The sequence below is a fragment of the Haliotis cracherodii genome, unplaced genomic scaffold (assembly GCF_022045235.1).
Source record: "Haliotis cracherodii isolate W230 unplaced genomic scaffold, xgHalCrac1.p SCAF_11, whole genome shotgun sequence".
Taxonomy (NCBI): Eukaryota; Metazoa; Mollusca; class Gastropoda; order Lepetellida; family Haliotidae; genus Haliotis; species Haliotis cracherodii.
Genome location: NW_027266266.1, coordinates 4231439 through 4253912, shown reverse-complemented (window position 1 = coordinate 4253912; position 22474 = coordinate 4231439). Strand labels below are relative to the sequence as shown.

The 22474-nt window shown below is 39.5% G+C and overlaps 1 protein-coding gene across 1 annotated transcript; it reads right to left on the bottom strand.

Moving 5' to 3' along the window:
* Window positions 1-1430: 1430 nt before the first annotated feature.
* On the bottom strand, window positions 1431-20715 carry LOC139456029 (mycocerosic acid synthase-like). The gene is made up of 7 exons (XM_071237544.1): window positions 20477-20715; window positions 19909-20273; window positions 9248-9429; window positions 8535-8709; window positions 2272-8431; window positions 1651-1801; window positions 1431-1490 (listed from the first exon to the last, which is right to left on the bottom strand). The coding sequence occupies exons 1-7, from the start codon at window positions 20713-20715 to the stop codon at window positions 1431-1433; spliced, it is 7332 nt and encodes a 2443-aa protein (XP_071093645.1).
* Between the last annotated feature and the right edge of the window lie 1759 nt (window positions 20716-22474).

Sequence of the window (22474 nt, the reverse complement as noted above, 5' to 3'; positions counted from 1 at the left end):
TCGAGACTGGTTGTTCTCTGGCGTTGACATTGCAACAAACTTCATTAAATCATTTAATAAACCAAGAAACCTAAAACAAACAAGTTCACGTTTTTCTCGCGGCGTGAACAGAGTAAGAACAGCTAGATGAATTAGGTGTCATTCAGTTCACGTGACAACTGGGGCGGTCGGGTAGCCTAGTGGTTAAAGTGTTCGCTCATCACGCCGAAGACCCGGGTTCGATTCCCGACATGGGTACAATGTGTGAAGCCCATTTCTGGTGTCCCCCGCCGTGATATTGCTGGAATATTGCTAAAAGCGGCGTAAAACCATACTCACTCACGTGACAACTGTTATATATTGTTTCACAGGTGATATGCCAGAGTATGTATTTAATATCTGATCACTTTTTAAGATAGTTCAACGAACAGTTCTCTATGTTTATAATAACCATAGACAATGCATTGTGGACAGCAATGGCTCAATTTGTGATTCAGGAATTAATAATGATGAATTGAACTGTTACTGTAGTATTTTTACATCAATATTAAGATATACAGCTTGTGATAGAGTTTTCTCAATTTCCATTCTTTCATTATAAACGTTACTTTTATATAACACTCCTTAGGTGAGATACATTATCAGCAACACGTGGAGAAGAAGTAAAAATCTGTTGTGAATACACGACAGGATATCTATACAAGTACAACAATTTAGGGTATGAATACAAAATGACGATTTTAGTTATTTTGCAAAAAGGAAAATAAAATATGATGTCCTGGCTATCATATATGTGTGTATTTTATGACCTTTATGATTACACCAAGGCCAAAGCCTTACCTCTATTCATACTGATGAAAAGAAACATACTCGAAACAATGGGGGCGTCAAATTCAAGAAACCTAAATTATATTTGCTTCTGAAACAAGTGACATGTGCTGTTGCAAAAGAAATATATGACAAATGTTCATCTTAAAGCAAACAAACAGATTCTGAGGAAGAGAATCTTTGGATGTCAACTTCTTCATTGTTATGAACACAACGTTTCAGGGTATATACTTACTCCTTCATCAGGTGAATGAATGTTATGATTCAGAGAGCCTATATATGTACATGTAAGAAAAACAAAAGTAATAAGATAACAAAAGGCAACTTAACAAGGGCAGTCTACAGATAATTTGCGCTGATAGGTGATTAGCGATAGACAAGGGAAGCCAACACTCTACGGAAAGTAGCGCCGATAGTTGCAACTGAAAGCGAGGACTTAAATTGTCACTGATTGGTTATTGGCAATGGGCAATGGGCAAACGGGAGGCCGGGGGTAATTAGCACTGATAGGTAAAAGAATGAACATAGTAATGGGAAAATGGAAGCCAGCTAGATAAATAGCACCGACAAGGATCAAAGCAATAAATCCCAAGCACTGGGCAGATAGACTCCCGAGTCACGGTTCATGGCTGGCTGTGGTCATGGTTAGCTATGACGTAATCGACCTCTTCATCAACATCCCTCTGCAAGAAGCAATTGATATTCTCCGCAAAAAGTTACATTACAGAATCGACGACCGAGAAACCAAACTCACTGTAGGTAGCATCATCAACCTCGCCTCCAGCTGCTTTGACATATCATTTTTTACTTTCAATGACAACATCATATCCACGGACTGCCTACGGGATCCCCTCTATCTCCAATTATCACTGCAATCCTCATGACATCCTTCGAAGGATCAGCCCCCTCAACAGCCACACTGCAGCCCCTCTGCTGGTACCGGAAAGACAACACATTCACCACCATGGCCGACCAGAATGGCCCCACAGAGCTCCTAAAACATTTCAACGCCCAGCACACACATTATAGATATACGTGCCGCTGGACTGATTAAATAGATAATTAACTACATATGTGGTGGTAACTCACTTAAAAGCGTCATGATTCTATGCATTTTGTACAGGATGGTATCTTCAGAGGCGAACTTCGGTTACCACTTGCTGCTTCAGATGTTGAAGTGTCGATTCAGGATGATTTGCTACATGAGATAAGAGCCTGAGGAACATTTGCATGATCTCTTCTCCTCGGGGATTAGGGAACATGTCAGATCTCAGATGCAACTCAATGTATTTTGAATTGTCTTTTTTGTTGTATACAAACATACAGGTTTCTGCAGCAGGGGCAAATGTTAGGTGGCTTTTACATTCCTCATCATTGAAATTCTCCTTATCTGTTTGATCTTCGTAAATGAACCGATTAGTTTGCATATGTTCCTCAGACAGCAAAGCTTTGATGTTTTTATACAGAAAGAGGCCATGCTTCTTGTATTCTTGAAGTCTTTTCTGGTTCTCAGTGAGGAACATTTCCACTGTGGTTGTCCCCAGATCTGGAATGTCTGCAATGACAGGGATGTAGTTTGTACATCTTCCCACACATTTGGCCAGTGAGGGGACATATTGACGCAAATCCACAGGGATTAGGATTGATGGTGAATTCGTATTTCCTACAAAGGCCACCATTAGTTGATGCACACTAATCATGAAGTCGAATGGTGTTAGGTTTTGTGATCTGGGCAGTTTATCAGTTGCTTTATCCTCCATTCTTCTCCCAATGCGTATGCCACTGCAATAGTGTCCACTGGGGGCTTTGGAGCGTTTTGAAAGTGTGGCATATGTGGTTTTATGCAGGGTTTTCTTCCAGAATGCCTCAAGGCGTTTGTACTTTGGAGCCAATACACGTTGTATCTCTATTGCAATATTTCTGTCTGGGTTTGTATGGACATCTGCCAGGGATTTTCCTTGCGCAAGAGCATCTCCAAAAATTTTAAGTTCTTCTGCCAGTACCTTAGCCCCGTTACGGTCAAACGCAACACGGTGTAGAAGAAGAACCAGCTCGAATGAATCCGACAGAAAAAAACATTTGATCGGTCCTATCTTTTCCAGGTTCACGAATTTGTGGGCTTCGCTGACTAATTCATTGGCAAGTTTTCCTTTGACTGTTTCGAAGCTGTCGGTAGATGTGGATTCTTCTCTTTTGATATCACTGTTCAGAAAGGCAAATGTCCTGTTAGCTATACGGTGTCTGGAGAAACATTCGGTAGCTATTTGTTCAATTTGGGTAGCATGCACAACATCTGGGAGAGGCAGTACATGTTTAAATATGAATTCAGACTTGTTCTGACTTTGCTGCTCCTCTTCTAGGATATGCCTTTCAATGGAGTCCTGGATATCAGTTTGACTGATAATACGTTCATATTCCTCTGTGTGAACTTCTGCATCTGTGACATGTTCATCCATCATACTTGCCAAGTCAGACACTGTTTTTACCAAAATATCAGCGGCTGAAATCACTACACCAAGTGTATAATCATGGATCTGTTCAGCAACACCCATGGCATTCATTGAGTCGAGTCCGTGTTGTACTAATGGAACATCATCTTCGATCTCACTTTCATTAAGCAAAGCCTGTTCACATATCAGGTTCCTTAGATAGTTTTTTAAGAGATGCAACCTGCTCCCTTGATCTAATGAACTTAATTCTGCAAAACGGAAATGTTGTGCACTAGAACTGTCCTCCAGTTGATTCAAAAAGGGTCCCAAGTAGTCACGTAGTCGGAGCATTACAATCTTCTCCCTGTCTCGTATTAGTTGCTTAGACATCCTCTTTCGGTCAACGTTCACAATAAACATCTGCACTTTATTCAGCATCAGGGTAAGCTCTAGGCAGCTGCTTATGTCTGGCTTCTGAATCACAAGCAATCCTTTCTCTTGTAAATGCATCTGTACAGTCTTCGCAGTACGCTCCAGAAGACCTGTGTCCAGTGGACCCCAGTTGATACTCTGACCATTCATTTCAAATCTTCTCCGCAAATGTGCAAGTCCATCCATGAAGCCATTTCCTGCACCGTAATTAGACTGACCAGCGTTTCCAATGCCAGATACTACAGATGAATGCATGACAAAGAAGTCCAAGCTTATGTGTGCAGTAAGGACATGCATATTCCACACCCCAGTTACTTTTGGAGAGACTACTTTACGAACCATCTCTTCTGTCATATCTTGGAGAAGACTATCATCAACAATGTCTGCACCATAGAAAATACCACGAAGTGGATATTCTGAAAAGTTGCGATTTATTTTTGCGAAAGCATAAACCAAAGCCGTGAAATCTGATACATCTGTTTGAATGGATGTCACCACGCAACCGAAGTTTGTGTTTAGTGATTGTATTTCCCTTTGCTTCTCAGGTTTAGGCGCACTCCTGGAGAGAATAACAATACATCCAGCTCCTTGTTTTGCAAGGTATGAGACGCACTCCCACCCAAGTCCCGTGCCTCCTCCAACAACAATGTAGGAACCACATCTGTTGAATAGATTGTTGACTTGTGTTTTCATGAACGTCTTGTCAAATCCATCTTTTCTTGACAAATCTAGGCATGTTGTCTGCATGAGCTCTGCTATGCTGATAGGTGTGCATTCATCTTGTGGAGACGAGTCACTTGTGAGGGACATGAAGAGGTCTTTGTTTTGCTTGTTATGTTTCCTAAGCCATGCAAAAAGTTTTGGTACATTTCTAAGCATTGAAGACGGAGAAAATATGTCAAATGGACGCACAATGTACACTGTTGGACTTGATTTAGCTGCACGAAGGGATTGGAGTGTTCTTTCTTTGTTTATTGTTTCAAATGTGATTACATTCTCCAGCTTAGACCATTGTGAAACAAGCGTTGTGAGAATGTCAGTAGATATCATAACTGTTGTGATTAGGGACCTGTGGGAGCAATTTCCATTTGTAGCCAATTCTTCTGGGGTGATAAGGGCAACGGATTTGGTCCCATAACATTTTAACATGCTAGAAAGAACTTTTGAAAGAGCTTCAGTTTCTAGGGAAAACAAGATTGCTACATGTTCCATTTTCACCACATGGATCAGATTCCACAGGCAGTAGAGCTTGATCATAAGACCAGGCTGGTACCATTGAAACTGAGCTGTATCGATGATGCACTGCTTGGGGATACTGACAGTCTGTTTAATAGGCGATGGAAAAAGTGCCAAGCGTAGAGGTTGCACAACTCCATTCCCAGTTGCATCCCTGCCAACAAACTCAAAACACAAGATCGGGTACATATGAATGTCTCTGAAGTGTTGATTGTTAATTGTGATGCTGTGTAAGCATGGTTTGTGAAGTACAGCTGAAACGACCGAGATATCCTTGCTATCTCTTTTAACATAATGCTGTGAGTCAATATCCTGGACAAATGATGGTTCAACAATTTTGCTGTCAAGTGCTGAACACAGGAGGACATCAGTTTGGTCTAGAATACTGCTGACTCTGTAGTTTGGGCCTTCTTCAGAAATGAGTTGCATTGATGATGTGTAAATGCTGTCGTTTTTAAACCGTATTTCTGGGTATTTGGTTGGAGGAATTGCTTGAAGTTTTGACAGAAAGTGTTTCATATTTTTCATCAATTCCCCACTTGTACCCACAACAACCTCCACTATTTGAATGATCAGTGCTTTGTGTTCTCGTATGATGCATCGTGCTGCTGCTGTTATTGCATCATTGAGACATGTCGTCGCTGCTGCTGCATCAGTTGCAGCCTTGGCTTCTGTTGCTTCTGACATTATTATCAAAGGTGTCTCTGCTTGTTTGCTAGAAAGATAGAGAACCATTAACCGCAGTGAAAGGAAGCGCTTAACCAGTTCTTCTTGGATAAAGTATCCATTGTCTATTGAAACATCAATTGTGCCAAATAGGAAGCATACTTTTGATACGCCTTCCATAGCTGATGCGAGTTCATTCTTTATCCAATCAGGTGTTAGTTTATCCATGCTATAAACGTTCTCAGTTTCATCCTTTACGCACACCCTACTATCTGTGAATACAGCAATTTTTGTGTTCATGGCATCATCTACTTTAGACACCTGGTCCATTATTGTCCAGTTTGGTAGAATAACGTCATATGTACCTCTACCTATGAACTTGATCTTGAACAGTCCAACCTCAGCCAGAACTCTTCCATTCTCAGAAAGAAGCTTCATATGAAATGACTGGTAATGGTCAGTTGAGTGCAATCGTTGCGTGTAGGTAAACATTTCTGCCTCTAAAGCTTGCTTCAAGTGGACATAGCTCATCTGAACAGGAAAGAACTCTTTATCAACTTCAATGGATGTTGCTGCGGCTGCTTGAAGCATTCCATCAAGGATAGCTGGATGAAAAAAGGTGTGATCCATTTCTTTTCTTAGCATCTCGGGGATTTTCATTTTGACCAGTGCTTCGTCTTGCCCTTTATGTGCTTCTTCAATTGTGGCAAAGTTGTCACCATATTTGAATCCAAGATTTGCAAGCTTTTGATATATATATTCCCCTTTGACCTTTTCTGTGCATCGTTTCAAAATATGCTTCGTGTCTAGCCTCTCCTCCGCAGGTTGCTCACTTTGGTGATCTATCTTTCCTTTTGCATAAACAATATCATTTCTTTTCACTTCAAAGTGTGTACAACTGCCATTGTGTGTAAAGTCTACAGACAAATCAGCTGGAAAACCCCTCTTCAGAATAAATGGATTTTGAAACACAACTGATACTGTTGATGCATAGGGATTTGAAAGCTTCAGCAGACGTATGATTGCAAATCCAGTCTCTGCATAGGCTGCTCCTGGAATAACGCTTTTTCCCTTGAATGTATGCTCATAGATGGAACCAAAAGATGATGGATCTATGTGCATATTTAGTTTGGTGTCTCTTGACAGGTGATGCATGGAGATAGATGTTCCCGAAGAACTACCCACTGGGAACGCCATGACATGTTTGTGCTCGAAAGCGTGTGTTGGTTCAGGGGTTGTATGTCTTCTCATTCCAAACAGTTCACACCAACATATGTTGCCATTCCATGCATACAGTTCACCCAGGGATTTCAAAAGGTTTTCATATTTCGAATTTGGTGTCATTGATGGCACAGTTTCTGCAGTCTGTGAAGTGTCTTGTAAGATATCGTCAATGTGTGCTTTCAGAACTGGGCGTGGTCCAATTTCTATGAAGACATTGTGGGCATTTTCTTTCATGGCAGCCTTTATACCCTCCCCAAATTTGACTGGTTCTCTGACATTCTTTGACCAGTATGTTGCTGCTCTCAATTCCTCCTCGGTGTAGTTTGAATCAACGGTAGAAATGAATGGAACTGTAGGTTTTTCCGTCTTCAGATTTTGTAATACAGCCTCAATTTGCTCTTTGCAAGAATCCATGTGATGACTATGAAAGGCAGATGTCACTTGCAGGTCTGTAAGTGTTATGTCTCCACCCATTTCTGATAGCTCATCTTTCAGCAGATTTATTTCAGAAGCATCACCACTCACTGTGCATGCTTTTGGACTGTAGTAAAGGCCAACGCTGATTTTGCCCTTATACTTCGCACAGTGATTTTCCACTTCCTTGGTGTCCACGTTCTTCACAAAAAGCATTTTGCCCCCTGCGGCCTTGGACAGGATATTTGTCCTGTGGTAGATGACACTCACAGCCTCACCCAATGACAGGATTCCAGCAATGTGTGCTGCAGCCACCTCCCCCACTGACTGACCTACCACAGCTGCTGGCTTCACTCCCCAAGACTCCCATAGGCGGGCTAGAGACACCTGGCAAGCAAATATGGCAATGGGACCAAGGACTGGATCTAAGACATCATCTTCTTTCAGTTTTTGGGTGAGGGACCAATCAACAAAGCGTTTCAAAGATGCGTCAATAGCTTCTATGGTTCCCCGGAACCCTGTGTTTTGTTCCATCAGATCTATACACATCCCCCTCCAGGCGGTGCCCATGCCACAAAAGACGAAGACAGGCCTAAAGTGCCCCTTATTTGGTTCTGCCCTGTTATCTGTCTTAATGAATTCTTTTAGTTGAACTACAAGACTCGACATGTCACTTGCAACAAACAGCTTTCTACATGGGAAATGTTCTCGCCTGACACATGATGTGTATGACAAAGCATGGACGTCAAAATCATGATTTTCAGTGGAGAGAAACTGTTCAATGCTTTTTGTCAGAGTTAGGTGATTAGAACCAGAAAAGCAAATAACAGTAGGTTTAGTGCAAGAACATGTGCTTTCAGTTTGTCTATTTGAAATGCTTTTCACTAAGGCATGGCTATTAGCACCCCCAAACCCAAATGAATTTAGACATGCTACTTTCGGTTCAGATAACCATGGAACTGATTCCGTTGGTACATGAAACTTAAACATGTCAAAATCAATCTCTTCATTGGGGTTGTCAAAGTGTAGGGATGGGACGATGGTGTTGTGTTTCATCATCAGCAGGACCTTGATTAGTCCGGCCACTCCTGCTGCTGACTCCAGATGGCCGATATTGGTCTTCACAGAACCAATATATCGTGTCTTTGGTTGTTGTTGTTGTTCCATAAAGAAATGTCCAAAAGCATTGACTTCAACTGGATCACCAATTTTTGTGCCTGTTCCTATTCAAAGAGCAGAGAAAAAGTCATTATGATGACTTTTATGGAAAAAGAGGAATATTGTCATACAATGTGAAAGAAGAAACTCATAAATGAAATACTTTACCATGTGCCTCTATGTAGTCGATGGATGCTGGGTTTATGCCATGTTTGGAATACACATCTTGGATCAATTGTGCTTGTTGCTCGCCAGACGGCGCTGTGAGAGGTTTTGATACATGTCCGTCTTGATTTAAACCAGTAGCTATCGTTCCCCAAATGTTGTCACCATCTTTCATTGCCTGAAACATAATTATTACAATAAAAACTTGATTTCAATTCTAATATTCTAAAATAATATGGAAATACAAATTAATGTATGTTTGTGTGGCGTTTGGAAGTCGGGAAGTCGGACATCTAAACTGATGATCAAATGAGTAAGGATGTAGCGACGTTTCCATCATTATGATCAACCATGTTATCTTGCCATCAGTTAAGACGTTACACACACACACACACCTACCTGTGTCATCACTTAAATACACACATTGTATATTGCACCTTATTTAATAGCATGTCACATTCTGTCAAATGTCACGTTTGTTCTTGATATAACAGTGTGTTAGAGAGTGAGTTTGGTTTTACGCCGCTTTTAGCAATATTCCAGCAATATCACGGCGGGGGACACCAGAAATGGGCTTCACACATTGTACCCATGTCGGGAATCGAACCCGGGTCTTCGGCGTGATGAGCGAACGCTTTAACCACTAGGCTACCCGACCGCCCCTATTGATATAACAAAAAACACTCCATAACTGGGACATGTTCTCAATGGTTCACCTGCTTAAGCGGCTTGATAATGACTATACCGCATCCTTCCCCTCTCGTGTAGCCATCTGCTTTGGCAGAGAATGCATGACATTGTCCTGTTGGAGATAACATCTGAGCTTTGCTGAGAGGAACAAATACTCCTCCATTCAGAAGAAGATTCACTCCTCCACATATCGCCATAGAACAGTCACCTGTGAATGACAAGCAGCTGATTAGATTTGTGACCATATTGAGTGACTGCACTGTCAAGACATGCAAACACGAAAACGTCGGGTTTTTTCGATATTGCTTATTTTAATGTTTATTAATGGTTTTAAGGTTCGTCCGCCTAATTGACGGGATTCCACTTTCTCATGTGTACATGACACTTAAGCAGTGTCCTGTTACTGTAAACAGATTAGTTTCAAATTCCAAACTGGTGATATCTATTCAGACTAATGCTTAATCTCTAAAACTGTATAGTTTTGGAAGAAACAAGTAATTCCATTTAAATTGAAGAGGATCCCCTGTTATATTGGAGCTTCCGAGATGAGCCATTTCTATGGATATCTAAGCTGCCGTGCCAAACCAGTCCAAACGGGACCTGAAAGCTTATTGTATGCTATATAGTCACATGGAAGTGCACCAGAATAATACTTTGTATTCCGGACGATTGTGTTCTTTCATTTATTTTTAAATCAGGAAAAAAGACTTAAAAGGAGAGTTGTTGAATTTAATTATTAAATGTTGCCTATACACTAATCTGGACGTACTACTCATTGTTCTATTTATGTCATCCCATATATATATCAGATATACATTAACGCATGTTACCGTTCTAAAGTCATACTCTCATATAACCCTATATTGATAGCATCAAAGTGTAATCAGCAATATCAAGAGCAGCAATTTAGACTACTGAAACACCCAAACACAAGGCTGTTATCAAGCACTAGTGTAGACGTGATGCATCGTAAAAACTGTATCGTGATGTCTCCAGAAATACAATTTCTTGCAACATTTATACAACGAGATAGTAGGCCTAACGCTTACTCACCGGTGGAACCTAGACATAATGCTAATACAGATATCACGTACTTGAATGTTAATACTAAAGACAAACACTCATTATTTTTGCAGTGACAATATATTTAACACTTATACACGTTTATTGGTGACTTTCATCAGTTTTGCTATTCATTTTAATAACTTTGTTTTCACATATACCAGTAGCACTACCCGACTAGCCTGTCATAAATACTTATGGGGCAGTTTTCAATCTTGCACTGACTTACTCTGGTGTTCCTGAGCGAAGCTTATTGGCTTGGGTGTTATACCCCGCGTTTCTGGTAATCCTATTATTACTTCATTTTTATCTAATGACAACCTGTTCTCTGGATCACGGCTCCGTGACTATCCATAACAATCAAGATGAACATTCAGATCAAGTACATGAATGAGTTTGTTTTGACGCCACAGTCAATCAAAGACCAATGCTGTGCGGTTTGATTACACACTTCTACCAGGATCGTGGATCTTTATTTTCTACATAAAGAGAATCTTTGTTCATATGCTATTCCATCTACGAAAACTGTCCCGCTCAAGATGGCCTTACTTGTTGTTAAATTCATCATCTATCTTCCCCCACTCCCCCCTTCTCCCCCCCCCCCCCCCCCACACACACATACACGCACGCACGCACGCACGCACGCACGCATGCACGCACGCACGCACGCATGCACGCACACACACACATAACGGACCTAAAGACCTAAATACTCTGGACAGGAAATACTGGTGATAGCCTCTGGTCAACACCGCCGCGCTACCACAGAATTTTCGTCCAACTCTGCAGGGGACATTCTCAGTAGCTTCAAACGCGCTGAAATGTTTTCGCCTTGTAGATGTAGATGTAGATGGTGGACAAGTGAAATCGTATGATATTGGGCTATTTTACGTCGCTGTGTCTGTTTTGGATTACCCAATAAAGTCAATTCATGGTTACACGGTTGTGAAGAAGCTTACAACTTTATAACACTTATTCATCTCCATCTTCAATAGAGCTACTCGTACTCACATAAAGTTGAAGTTATTATGTTTCTTTGAAAATATATTACGTGTTCATCAATAACAATTAAGATGAACATTCAATTTTCGATACAAGTAAATGAATAAGTGTGTTTTACGCCAAAATCAGTCAAAGACCAAAGTTGTCCGCTTTGATGACACACAATCTACCAGGTACCACATTATGGTCACCCGATCCCGGATCATCTGGCACCGTAGTATGTCAAGATTTAACTCTCGGTTGGTCTTCTTCGATTATATCTCACTAGGTGGCGCTACTGGCCTCGCTAGGTCGTTCATTCATCCACAGGGCTGTGTACATGAATGGCGGCACTTTCTTAAAGCGGTTGTCAAGTAGGGGGTTATGTCATGGGAAGTTCACCTCAACCGATTCCAACAGTCCTGCTTTTATCTGATCCATTGACCTAAGTTTGCGGCTCTGTGACAACACGTACAAAAGAAACGGGGTTATTCATGACAGGCTTTTACGGACTGTGAACCGGCCTCGCGATGTCTAATCCGTTGTCCTCGCATAGATATTAACATATTTTCGAAATCTGTCTGAATGAATGGCGTGACAACATTCAAGAAGTACGTTAACGGTTATGTGAAATATTACAATGATTCCACCACAGAAGCTAAATCTTTAAGTTGTTTGATTCTTCGGTAGCATTTTCAATAAATGTTGTTCACGAGAGGTTCCTGAATATATTAATCGAGATTACGCTATCCGCATGGATGACCTATTCCTGCATAGATATATCTAGATCGGTGACGCTAAGCCTGTGACCCGTACACCAGATCCGGACATACCAGTAGAACAGGCACTCACTCACTCACTCACTAAAACAATCAATAAAACAATCGATAAAACAATCAATAAAACAATCAATCAACTTCATAAAACAATACAATCAATATAACAAGTAAATCAATCAATAAAACAACTCAAGCAAACAATTTAATAAAACAACCCGATCAGCTAACTCAATCAATTAACTCAAACAATCTATTAATCAAAAAATCAATCATGCTTTTTAAAAGCTAGAAAATGGAAATCGAGTGACGGATGCTTGACTCATTGTAAGTCTTTGTACGCCATTGTATCACACACACACACACACACACACACACACACACACACACACACACACACACACACACACACACACACACACACACACACACATTCACATTAATTGTTTCATTAAATGTATCATCGAGTATCAGTAAGAAACTAGAAATAACTGCCTTTGTTCTGTAAATCTGTCTGTACCATCAAATTGTCCCGTCCCATATTGCCAAGCAGGCGGCCCACAAGGAGGAATACGGCCCTCCCTCAGTCCAGAATCATGAGTTATACTGTGCCCAGCACAATAAGTTGTGAAAACGTAGCCTTGCTGTGGCCAAACATTTTGTAACAATTTGGCAAACTTTGATATGTAAACAGCACATATAATTCAGTTTTATTTCATCTTAATATATCAGTTGAATCCCAATTGACCTTTGAGGATCCGGGTGAGAATAGGTCTTCAGCAAACCCATGCTTGCCGTTATAGGCGACTATGTTTGTCGTAAGAGGCGACTAAGGGATCGGGTGGTCAGGCTCGCTGACTTGGTTGATGCATGTCATTGTATCTCAATTGCGTGGAATATTGCTGCGTGCGGCGTTAAACAAAGAACAACAAAAACGGAAAAAACGGATCCTACTTATTTTGTGGATACCATAGCAATAAATCAAACGAATAGATCGTTTGAGCTAGCTAAATAGAAAAAATAGTCGATAGTCATAATTCCCTCTGTTGGTCCCACGTGAAATGTTCTTCATGAATACTGTAAATCATGAAATTAACGCAATAATAAGTCAGCACATTAATGCGAGTATAGAACCCTGGCCTACAATGCGTCATGATATTTATGAGAGTAGCCTTGCAAAAATCACCGTAGTATTGGCTGATAGACGTTCGACCGAATTATATCATTTGATAAATTCAACTGTCCATCTAATTTCCATTAATGTATGTTACATATATAATATGTTCGTGGGTTTCTTCACTGAACGTATAGTGTTGAGGACTACTTCAGTTGAGGATAAGTAACATAAATAATGATGATATAATTATGATATTATTGTCATTATTATTCCTTCAGATCATTAAAAAGAGTTATTATGTTTTCATATTAAACATAGAGAAAGAGGTATGTATATTGTGGAGATTATGTTTTAGCGTCGGCATTGTTAACATAATTCTTAAAGATATTATGTTTTGTTTATTGTCTAATGCCGCACTCAGCAACTTAAGGATATTTCAACATACATACATTTAGGTTCAGTTGTATTATTAAATTTGTTTTATTTTGCAAATGTTATAGAGACCTGATAAAGTGATATAAAAATGTATGGTCGCTATTCTTAAAAGAAAGCATATGTAAGATTTATCAACCAGAAATATTGCACATTAAAGGATAATCATATATCATGACACTATTCTATGTCGAACTCAACTATATTTGTGTGTGCTATTGCTACATGATTGCTTATGACACGGACATGTCATGATAAAGCAATGAGAAATTGACATTTGATGATATAAGACAGCAACGCAATAAATCGCAAAGAAGAAAGAAGAAGAAAGCGATATTTATTTCACGATAAAACATTGTTCTATCATGACGTCATTTATGGAGATTCGATGCAGCTGGGGAAGGTGGATAAATGCAATGCCCGAACAATCGCATCAGAAAGTGAGAGCGAAATGACAATCTTAATTACATGACCATATACACTGAAATTATATCTCATGTTTATCAGTTGACAAAAACGACATAAGCCGTTCCATCATCATAAGAAACCCTTGCCAAAAGTAGCGCCAACTGCACGATTCCGACAAAACCAGGAGCATGTTTCATTATTCGCCATAAAAGATGATGACACTGGGTGCTCGGAAAAAGGCGAGCTCATCCCGATCCACTAGTGGCACCCGCCACAAACACATGCAAAGGCAAGCCAATTGTTCACCCGAAAAGGCACGGAAACACACGCCACAAGTCAAAATAGAGAATTGCATCAGACATCATTTTTGTCATTCAAACGTCAAACCTGGAAATGCCGTCTACACGTCCAACACAAAGCCCAAGCCCAAGCCCGCCCAAACAACCCCCTGAGCTCGAAGCTTGCCGAAATCCAAAGTTCTGTTAATTACATACATTTTCTGCTAACCTAAAGTAATCTATACTAGTTCTGAAGTAAATCGTTTTTACCCGCATGAATCGCCTTATGTCATTTATTGCCAATAAACAGAATGTGCACACTTTCTGACAATAATGTGTGATAAGGCACGCACCAAACCAAAACTCTCGATATACATGTTGCTCTTACTTAAAACACTATTGGGCTTGCAAGATACGAATATTAAAGAGCCTTGCTTTCCTGGTGTGCTTTCATTCCAATTTGAAATAATGACATAAATAGTTACCACTCATCCTTCAATATTTTTCAAGGTCGGGTTAATCACAAACATATTTGAATATATACAACAGCTATACTTACTTATCTTTATATTTAAAAGCATTAGGTTTCTCTGTCATACAAACCCCGAAACAAATATGTCCAATACAGCCCAAAATTTGGCAAAATGAAGAAAGTCTCTTGGCTCCTTCTTATTATATTTTATAACTATTGTTTAACAACTGTGTTTTTTTTGTATATGTTCATTTCAGAGATTAGATGTTATTCTAGCATCATGTCTGTGGTACGTTCACTGCATCAGCGTTGACATAAAAACGATATTTACATATATAGATACATACAGAGGAAATGCTTAGCATTCATCTTTTAAGGAAGAATGTGGGACTTGATTAATACATATGTATGTGGACATATATGTATGGACATTTTGATGAATATAGATATACCTCCTTATAAGATAGTGATCGTAGATGATTGTAGAACGTGCATGAAGAAAATGGAATAATTATGTGAGTACTCGTGTCAATACCACGTTTAGCAATATTCAGCCGTATTGCGATATTGGTTTCCAACATACAAGACGGACCATGACATTATGACTTGAATTTGGACCTGGCTCTCTGGTGTGATGTACCACCCCATAATCTCATGTTGAAAAAGAGCTTAAAAGCACGAATAAAGATCACGAGATGAAACTGATGTATACATCTGGACATATATTTGTGTAGTATTACTACGTTAATTTATCAGTATACATGTATTTTGCGCAAAGGGATATTATAGGATCAATGCTGACATCCGCATATAATCTATTCACCAGTGCTGTAATATTTAATTCATTTGTCTTTTTAACACATATTGATAGGAAAATGGAGAGTCTGTCTCAAGAAATATAGACATGCATGGGATCTTTTGGATAGTTGTACTTCACGGTTAGACTAATGCTTAGTCTCTGAAAATACATTATTTTGGTTAAAACGAGAAACTATATTTAAATTTAAAAGGAGCCCAAGTGAGATGGAAATTTCAACCTGAACATCTAGGCTTGTTTCATTTGGGGCTATAGCATTGCAGTAAGGCCTGGGCGGAAGGGAAAACAATATGGTTCAGGTACTGTGAGACAAACTACTTCACGGTCTGTATCCCCGTCGTGATCTTCAGAGCTACGAAATAAGAGCCATCTGAGACAGCGACTCGACACCTGTTTGCACCCATCAGATACCAGTCACTACTGTCACTACTTCTCTCTCCAAACGAAAAAAAATACGAAAAATGTCGGAAGTGTATATTTTTAATACTTCTAATTTACTATTTACATACATAAATAACTTTAAAGTAATTATATGAATCTCATGTTCAAAAATGTATTATAGGTATTTGTCATGCTGGTACCGTTTTGTCGCCATTGTGTAGCTTTTGTGGAGTTATTATGAATATCAAATACATGTCTTGAAATATGGACGTGTAAAAGAGTACATCATTGAAGCATATGCAGTCTAACCCATTTAATTGACGTGTACGGATATTTTATCCATTTACTTATACACACTTATTATGGACATATACAGAATTTCATTGTACCTTATTATTAAAAAAAATGCCCGTGAAGATCCGGGTTAGAATAGGCCTTCAACAACCCATGCTTGTACGAAGGCGACTAACGTAATCGGGTGGTCAGACTCGCTGACTTGGTTGCATGTCATCGATCCCAATTGCGTAGATCGGTGCTCTTGATGTCAATAACTTGATTGTCTGACCCAGACTGGATTATTTACAAACCGCCGTCATATAGCTGGTATATTGTTGAGTGCGGCGTTTAACATCAAACAATCAAACAAAAACTATTACTAAACACCTTCCAACAATGAGAAATTAAACTTATATTTTTTATATATTTAGTTTTATTTATAAAATAATTTGATTCATAATTTAATCATTGCGTTGTTTTCTTGTCTGTTATTCAATGCACATGTTCAAACCCCTAAACTTTTAATACATGTATTTGATTTTTCACAAATGGTTACGTTAGTGAGTTGCCTCGATCTTTCGATACCTGCTCACAAGAACAGATTGAAATAGTTTGTTTGTACTATCATATTTCATTTTATTTAATTCATAATACGAAATTAATAATTCATTTATCACAGTAAAGATCATATTCGTTTAAATCACTATCTGATGTTAAAGTTTTATTGCAGAAATTATTATGAATTCAAAATGTAGAAAGAAACACAATTTGCCATTATTTGAAATGCAATATTTCTCAACTTTTAAACTATACAAAGTATAATATAATGATTAGAATGCCTGTAACGAACAGTGTGAGCCCTTGTTCTATGCAGCAAACAGCCCAAACCTGAAACCCCACAATATATCGGATTACACTGACCCAGGCCGGCCCCACCTGGAATCTCCCAAACGTCAGTTCTCCATGCCATAGACCATAGAGAATAAATTTAAAAGAACGTCTAGAACGATCTGGCAAGTCCAGATTGCCTCAATTCTATTAAGCATAAATAAAACAATATTGTTCTTGGCTCCTTTAGATTATCAATGACAAGTGAGGATATCGTATAGTAATCGTTGATACCGCGCTTCACTATAATAAACATTATAATCAAGTTAACTAGTATGGATATTACTACAGTGAACATGAACCTGATCATGCCCTTCGTAATATCAAATACTAATATGTTATTGTGTGATGAATTTAACTGGATTATTGGTGACATGTGATATTAATATTCCATCAATTTCTTTCCTGTCTGGTCTATCCATGTCTACAAAATAGAAATAATAAAATTAAAAGGGAGGACAGATCAATTCTTAATTTCAGGCTAGAGCTGTGGAAATCTAGACTTTCCCAATCATTGTAGCCTTGCATTGGTCTCATTTTTTTACTTTATTCTCTTGGGTCTACGTCACAGCTCATACCATACAATAACAAGATCAGTTTGCCCCCCGCCGGAACTCCTGGATTTTGGTTATATCATCTAACATGGCCAACTCTGCTCTTAAGGAAACAAGAACCTAATCAGTGAGAGGTCCTTTATCATCCCTATTTGACTGCTTATACAAATGTTATATCTCTCCTCACAGCTGGTTAATATATATTTTTGCTGCTGAATATTCGAAACAGAGTAATTGAGATGGTACTACACATGTATACGGTTCTATTTTAAATGACTGCGGCGCTCCATTATGAAAACAAATTGTTTTAACGCTGCTCTCAGCAGTATTCCAGTGATATATGACGGTGGTCTGTTGTATATGAAATAAATGCAAATTGAATCTTGAATCTTGAAAGTTGTAACTGTTCCGTAAATCAGTATCACATACAGTGTATCAACTGGAATATAATGTAAACAACACGCAGTATACAGTGTGTCGCGAGCTCCGCGCTGGGCTGGAGCACACATTTCCTACCCTCTCTCTTCGACAAACACCTCATGGGAGTGTAACGAGGTCACAGGTCAGGCGTGCACACGTCAGTTGTTTTGCACGGTCTTCCGGACGATCATTGCACTAGTGGAATATGGATTGTTGATGAGGTACTACGTGTTTGGAACTGGGAGTTGAACACTAAGCACTCTAAGCACTAAGCACGACAGTGCGACAACGCGACAATGCGACAAATGCTCAAAATGTCGAATTTCGCGCTTTGGTTAATTTTAACACGTTTTTGTTTGTTTTTGTGAGGACGTCAATGCGACAATACGACAACGCGACAATGTCACCTCCAACATTCCACAGTGATCCGTGCAAATTATGAAATAGACGTCTAACATGCCCATTAAACGATAAAGTGTAAAAATGCGCTATAGCAGCTTCTGATTTGATAGCTCTTTAAGAGGGATTATCAATAATTGGATAGGGGATGAGTTCGGACATCATTGAGTGTTTCCGTGCTTTGTTCAGGTGATCAATTGACTTGTCCTTGCATGTGTTTGTGCCGGTTGCATCCTGTGTGGCAGGATACGCTCACCTTTTCGCGAAAACCCATTGAATGGCCTGAACCACTTGGGTTTTTTATCCCACATCAGTCTGATACACCGTGATATAACTGAAATACTGTTCAAAGTGGTGTCCGTAGTGTGTTACTGCAACTGTCCAAATTTTGTGTAGTGATGTCGTAATACATTTACATCAAGTACAAGACGTCAAAATGGCCGACACGATAAACGTGACGGGAGATATTTTCAAAGTTGTTAATTAACCTGTGGCGATTTCAAGCCCTTGTAATCACTGATCAATTGGCCGATCATTGAAAGGTGATTTAAAGATGTGTCAAATAGATACTAAGGTAAATTCATAGATTGCTGTAGATTGTCACTACGATAGTTTGGATTTTTGGGGTTTTTTTTCTCTGGGATGGTTTGCACCGAGAGTATCCTTGAACGGGCATGCAACCAAACTCTATGACTTATTCCAGAGTATGCTAAGATGCTACGTTCAAAATTAAAGGGTCTAAATGATGAGAAACAACGCTTCTGTATGAATTCGTACTAGGGAATGCCCAGGCTTTTCCCCAGGAATGTGGAAGTAGTCAGTGTTTACGTCATTTCAAGCATACAGTCACGTGAAAAACGTCATGTGACCCACCTCTCGTCCTATGGAAAAGCCGTACATCGTGTAAACTTCACATTACAAAATTAGTTACTGTTATAACCAAATGAAACACAACCCGTTATCGGATAGAGGTAACTGTGCATAGCGGAGGGATATGTTATCTCATTAAACTTGGTAACATGGTTTGGTTTGACTTCTTGGCGCGTGTCGATTAACTCGTCAGCAAATCTCGCATGACTGCGCGCGACAGATACTAGAGTAAGGCATGCCAGAAATACGAAACCTAATGCTTCCGGAAGGAAGCCCTAGGCATCACGTGCGTTGGGGGACCAGCGCCATCTGATTGGCCGTTAACCGTTAGTGAAATCATATGAACACACACACACACACACACACACACACACACACACAGTGCTCTCAGTATAGGCCAGCTGTTTTGCTGTTGGACATGGTAACAGGCCACTCAGACAGCTATATTCTTTTACGAGTATTCATAATAAAGTATTCTGGACTAAACCAGGTGTTTCTGGATTTTCATTCAGACCATGTGTAGACAAATCTAAAATTATGGAGAAATATTTCTTACCTGCTTTCATTGCTAGCCCGGCCTGATGTATGGCCACAAGAGATGATGAACAGGCAGTATCTATGGTCATGGATGGTCCTCTGAGATCAAAGATGAAGGACACCCTGTTGGATACAATGCTGCTGCCTGTGCCAGTCACGGAGTGGTGGTCTATAAGGTGTGCGTGATTGTTGGACAGCTGTGTGAAGTCATTGTTCATGCAGCCGAGGAAGACACCTACTTTCTCTCCTTCTATTTGTTTCCTGGTGATGCCCGCGTCCTCCAATGCCATGAACGTGCATTCCAACACCTGGCGCTGCTGGGGGTCCATTTGGGAAGCTTCTTGCTCATTGATGCCAAACAGTTTGAAATCGAAATGAGCATAACTGCAAAAAGAAATGTACTCCAAATATCACTGTTAGACGGAAGGCATTTTGTGTTTTTATTTATCTCCAGGAACATTTATTATCAGAAAGACAGTTGAAAGTCTTCATGCTAACAAACCGATTGTTTACAAACGTATTTATCGAACGTACACATGCTTCCACTTTCTTGTTACATACTAATCAGTAAGTAAATATGAACATACTTCTTAATGAAACCAGCTGTGTTGGCATATGTCTTGCCAGGAGCGTGTGGGTCTCTGTCATAGAATACATCCTTAATCCATCGCTCATCAGAGATTTCAACGACGTGGTTTTCTCCATTCACAAGGACCTGCCAGAATTCTCTGAGGCAAGAAGCACCAGGGAAGCGACAACCGATGCCGATGATGGCAACATCATCATCTGTTGTTTCCACAGTGTCTCTACTGCCTTTCATAGACATCGTGAAGAATAATTGGAACACTTTGCTAAAAAATATAAACACCAAGGAAAAGTGAAGAGATCTCTTGTGTAAATGACAACTGAAAATACTTTGTTCACTGGAAGAAGATCTACAAGGAATCGGCCACTATTTAAACCACATTTACGCTTACGGGATTCTGTCGTTACGTTAGTCAATTACATCTGTTTAAGTAAAGCTGCTTAAAAGTTGAAGTCCTTTTTTACCGTTCTACACATGATACAATGTATACTACTCAAAAGAAGTTAAGGATCACCTGATTCTTTCATATTACTATAGCTAATCTCTCATGTCATGACAGATTAACTTTACCATTATTAAAGTATCGGGTGATCCTTAACTTCTTTTGAGTAATATATAAAGGTTGGTGCCAATCCATGGTGACATGGTCTCAGAATATGAAAATAGTGCATTACCATGTGTGACCTCACGTCTCAACTGTTTCCAGAGGGTTTGAAAGTGCTGCAAGTGACAGGTCTATTTTACATATAATCCAAACGTGATCATTTAACGGCGCAATTCACTGAGGGTCTTTGAACAACTTGTAATTGCCAAATAAGACCTGCAGATTCATCTTGTCTTCTATCGTTTACTACTGGGTACCAACATAATCACCATGAGATGTCAAATGTTTCACTGATACTGTAAACACTAATATTTAAGCTTCCCCTAACTGACATACACAGAAGGTGTTGTCTAACATACATGTTCCTCGACATGTGTCACCTATAACGGCAGAAAACATATTCTTAATTTTGGAGGTCATTGATAAATGAAAGAAATAACATTGGCGTAATAGTCTTTTATTACGATGCTATATGCCAACTGAAGTAGGTCGTATTATGTATTATGTATCCTACATAATAACATAATATTCACTTTATATGGTTTAAAAGACATCTGTGACGAATATCACTATTTGTTTTTGGCCCTATATTTGGTTACACAAAGGCGTAGATTTGAACATTTCCACCAAGATCCGTCTTGTCGGGGTATTCGCAGGACGTCGACCCGTTGACCATAAATATTCGTACGACGTCCCAGTACAATATTCTTTGATACTGTTGCTTGTTGTAATGGATTGAAACTGGGGGCCCTCTAGTGAGCGATGTCAGTGATTATGATAGTCATATTAATTAGTGACATTTTGTCAAATAGACCGGCTGGATTCGTAGTGTGTCTAAATCCCAGCTCGTACTAATAACATTTACTAATAATAATATTTAAAGAACGACAACCACTACTTCTTTTGCTACAGCGAGTACGGCAAAAACGCAACATCTACCACACAAGAAACTAATAATCAAGGACCATGACAACCACATCAACTGCTCCCACCACTAATAATACTTCAACAAAACATTTTACTAGTTCATGTCTAGAACTACTATGACCACGAATAGTACTACTGTATAATGAGAATCAACGTATCACCTCAGTATGGGTTGACGCAATATCACGCACAACTCTATAGTCTGGAAGGGAATTTAAGGTACCGATGTTTACTACAATATCTGAAAAACTATTGGACCTACTCCAGTCAAAGCTGGTATGAGATTATTAAACAGTCATACATAACTGGATATAATATTTAAAGACAATCGGTGCATGAATAAAAAATCTGTCTATTTAGTTATCACTATATTTCATCAACAACCAGATGTGTTCGTCACGGGTGGAACGAGCATTCATTGAAACAGCCAACTGCATAATGTTACCCCTGCGTCACAGGGTCATATGA